This window comes from Setaria italica, chromosome IV (genome assembly GCF_000263155.2).
Source record: "Setaria italica strain Yugu1 chromosome IV, Setaria_italica_v2.0, whole genome shotgun sequence".
NCBI lineage: Eukaryota > Viridiplantae > Streptophyta > Magnoliopsida > Poales > Poaceae > Setaria > Setaria italica.
Window position 1 is genome coordinate 5620001 of NC_028453.1, and position 3885 is coordinate 5623885.

At 53.8% G+C, this 3885-nt stretch overlaps 1 protein-coding gene across 1 annotated transcript; it reads left to right on the forward strand.

Annotated features, from left to right (window-relative positions):
• The first annotated feature begins 268 nt into the window (after window positions 1–268).
• Window positions 269–2098, forward strand: LOC101782007 (hydroxycinnamoyltransferase 2). Its single transcript, XM_004964779.3, has one exon. It carries the CDS (start codon window positions 524–526, stop codon window positions 1901–1903), a length of 1380 nt encoding a protein of 459 aa, XP_004964836.1. The 5' UTR covers window positions 269–523; the 3' UTR covers window positions 1904–2098.
• The last annotated feature ends 1787 nt before the right edge of the window (window positions 2099–3885 follow it).

The following is a 3885-nucleotide window of genomic DNA, read 5'->3' on the forward strand; positions in this document are numbered from 1 at the left end:
CCCCCTTTCCTCTCTCCTCGGCCTCCGTGCCTTGCCCCTCCCGCACTTCCTCCCTCCTCCGCCTCCCACACGCCTGCCGCCTCCGCCCAAGCCCGCCGCCTCCGCCGGCCGCGCCGCCTCCGCCCGAGCTCGCTACCTCCGCCGGCCGCGCCGCCTCCGCCCGAGCCCGCCGCCTCCCAGCCTATAACAATTTACTTAGTGGCTACATCATCTCCACTGGCAATGGTGGCCACCTCTTTGGAACCAATAAGTTTATTCCCAATCTAAAGTTTCTAGTACAAATTTTGATGACTTGTGGACAATAGATTTTTCAATTTAACAACGAACAGCAAAACTTATAAAAATTTTTTATCTAGTGATATTTTGTTTGTTCTTTGTTCGTTCAAAATGGGCTGCTGAAAATTAGCCTGTGGACAGTGACGAAGTGTTCGCCTGTGACCGCTTTACCAGGTCAGCACCATTCGCTATCCATCCTCGACTCGTCCAAGGTCGCCGTCCCAACACGCTGAGCTTGCTCGGCGAAATGGCGGCCTGCAGGCCCTTGCACCTCGAGATCGCCTCCCGGACGCTTGTCCGGGCCTCGCGCCCACCGCCGGGCTTCCCCGCCGTCCTCGCCGTCTCCAACCTCGACCTCGTCCTGGGCCCCTTCCCCATATTCCTCATCTCCGTCTACTCCGCCCCCACCGCCGGCCTCGACGCGGTCCTCAACGCCGTGCGCGGCGCCTTCCCGACCTACCTCTCCAGCTTCTTCCCCTTCGCTGGGCGCATCGTGCGGGACCCGGAGACCAAGATCCCTGATGTCCAGTGCAATAACGCCGGCGCCGAGCTCGTCGTCGCCGACGCCGACGTGCCACTCGCGGCCGTTGATTTCAGGGAGGTCGACCGCTCGCTGGGCCTGATCCAGATTCCCTTCGACGCGAGCATCCCCATGTCGTTGCAGCTGGTCCGGTTCGCCTGCGGGGGGTTCGCGCTGACGATTGGCACGACCCACCTCCTCGCCGACGGCAGGGCGTTCACCGTCCTGCTGAGCGCGCTCGCCGAGATGGTCCGCGACGGCGGCCTCTCCCGTGAGCCCCTGTTTGACCGCTCCCTCTTCAAGCCGCGGTCGCCGCCTTGGTACAGCGCGTCGCTGGACGCCGAGTTCGCGCGGTTCACCCCGCAGACCATGATCAACCCCGTCCTGACCGCGGCCATGAAGCGGCGCCTGTACCGCATCGAGGCGGCGGACCTCGCCGCGCTCCAGGCCGCGGCGTCCCCGCCCGGCGGCCGGCGCCGCGCCTCGCGGTTCGTGGCGCTGTGCGCGCACGTGTGGAAGCTCCTCGCGCGCGCCGTCGGCGACGCCGACCCGAGCTGCCGGATGGCGTGGATCGTGGACGGGCGGAAGCAGGTGGAGCCATCTGACGGCGCGCTGGACCGGTACATCGGGAACGTGGTCACCTACACGTCCCGCGAGGCGAGCGTGGCTGAGCTGATGCGCGCGCCGCTCCACGACGTGGCGGCCGCGGTGCGCGCCGCCATCGCGGGGGTGATGACCGCGGCGAGGTTCCAGGAGCTGGCGGACTGGATGGAGGAGCGGAAAGCGGCGTTCCGCGACGGTGGGAAGTGGACGGAGGAGGTGAACCTGGGGCTCGGGAGCCCCGCGCTCGTCATGTCCGGGCTGCTCCCGTTCCCCATCGACGGGGACCTCGGGTTCGGCAAGCCCAGGCTCGTCGTGCCTTGGGTGCGGCACGGCAGGCTGGGCTCCGCGGCGGTGACGGTGGTGCCCAGCCCGAGCGGCGACGGGTCGTGGTTCGTCGGCGCCACGAGGATGTGGCCGCGGCTGTGGGAGGTAGTCGAATTCGACCCGTTGCTAAAGCCGGCGGCAGACCTGGGACTGGCGACGCCGGCGGGACCCCGTTTGTGAGACTCTGACATGGTGGCGTGGCCACTGGCCACTATGCGAATTCCCGAAAGGAAAATGTATACTCCATTTTACGTCATTTTTTTTAGCAAACCGTTTTACGTCATTCGTATAGTCAAAATAGCACTATACAGTACTATATATATATTTTCGAGGAAGCACTATATATATTTTTAATAGAATTGTTTTTGATTGAAACTTTCCATAAGTCACCAAATTTCTATCTTTTGCTCTCTCTTAATACAAAGATGAGCAGCTCTCCTGCGTGTTTGAGAAAAAAAATAAGTCACCAAATTTATATCGGAAATAACATGTTTTCAATTATGGATTTGTTGCTAAATTTAACTTGTTTTAGAGAACGTTGGACCTTTAGTCAATACAGTAACGTGCAATGAACACTTTTGAGAGCTTTTCCTATCACCAACCTTTCCCAACTACCCTCCTCAACCACTTTGGCAGGTGGAGGTGGCACTGCCTGTGAGGGTGTGTTTGGTTGACGTATCATTTGGTTCATATATTAAACAGTACATGATAAATAGTGATCATTTTATTTAGTTGGGTAGATTGTATCAACTCATATAGGTTGAAGCCATCCCACTTGATACAACATCTTACTAAAAAAGTTGAACCATATGGTTCAAACAAATTGGTTAAACTGTACCATTCAGGATCATCCACACATAAAATACACATATTTCATGTGGTGCATTCAATCAAATACATCCTCATAGTCCCATTAGTCGCTTGCCATCACCATTGGGTTGTCAACCTCCCCGGCCTCCTCTCTTGCACCGCCAATCACTCCCCAATCCAAAACCATAACATGAATCCTGAACTCAACAGAGAAGAGTCCATTGTTGGAGCATCGCTAGGGCACCGTCAACTGTAAATGAGGTGCTGGTCGGCTGCCACCGTTTTATTGTTGCACAATGCAACGGGCCCCGCAACCAAACGACAGTTCAACGCCCCGATCGTACATACCAGGTGGCAGGTGCTGGGCCAGACCGCGGACCGCATGCGGTCCTGGTGATGTTGTAAGGGCAAGTGGGCCACTGTAGGCAGTATGCAGCACCTTTTCAAAAGCTAATTATACGGGAAGCTTCCAAAAGCTAGTTTTTAAAAAGCTAGAAAGGTTGTCTTTATAGATAATTTTTTAAATGAATGAACTATATAAGTAGGCAATATACTACGAAATCTAGAAAAAATTCTTCAGGTTCAGGCTGGCGTCTGGTTTCTAATACAAATATAGCATTTGATTAGTAAAGCCACTTCTACCTTTAGGCTGTTTATGTAACTAAATAATCATGAAAAAGCTGAAACAATTGTGCTAATGATTTCTATTTGGCAAAGCTCACAGAGCAGCTCCTATGAGCATCTTCAAGAGTGCCTAAAATATATTCCAAACATATTTTGGAAGCAAACTAGAAAAAATCTTGCTCCAACAGTTGGCTAAACTGGCTGCCAATTTCTCCGCGTGCCCAATCCGTGCGGCCTCGCGAGCCAAATTTGCACCGCGGCCTAACACTTCCAATCCGCGTGGGGGAGAAAGAGAAATGAGTCGGAGGAGGAAGGAGCATTGGATCCTGCTCGGCCTGCGCCAATCTTGCATGACGCCACCATTGTGGCCTACCATACCAGCAGCAACATAGATTGCATACATAGTTGCCCGTGTTGAAATGATCGTGTGATGCCTAGAGAGGGGGTGAATAGGCTCGATCTGAACACCTGAAAATTCTTCGCAGATGAATTAAATACATCGGAACTTCCGATATTGTGCCGGAACTTCCTACAGGGTCGGAACTTCCGGTACAGGGGTGGAACTTCCGTCAGAGTAAAAAGTACTCTATGAAATTCAAATTTAAACATATTTCTGCAGAATCTATTTGAATCAAAAGTTCAGCAAAGATGTCTAGAGACTATTGCAGGTAAACTTTATAGAAGGAACTTTACGAGATAATAGATCGGTACAAAACAAGTTCTAGATC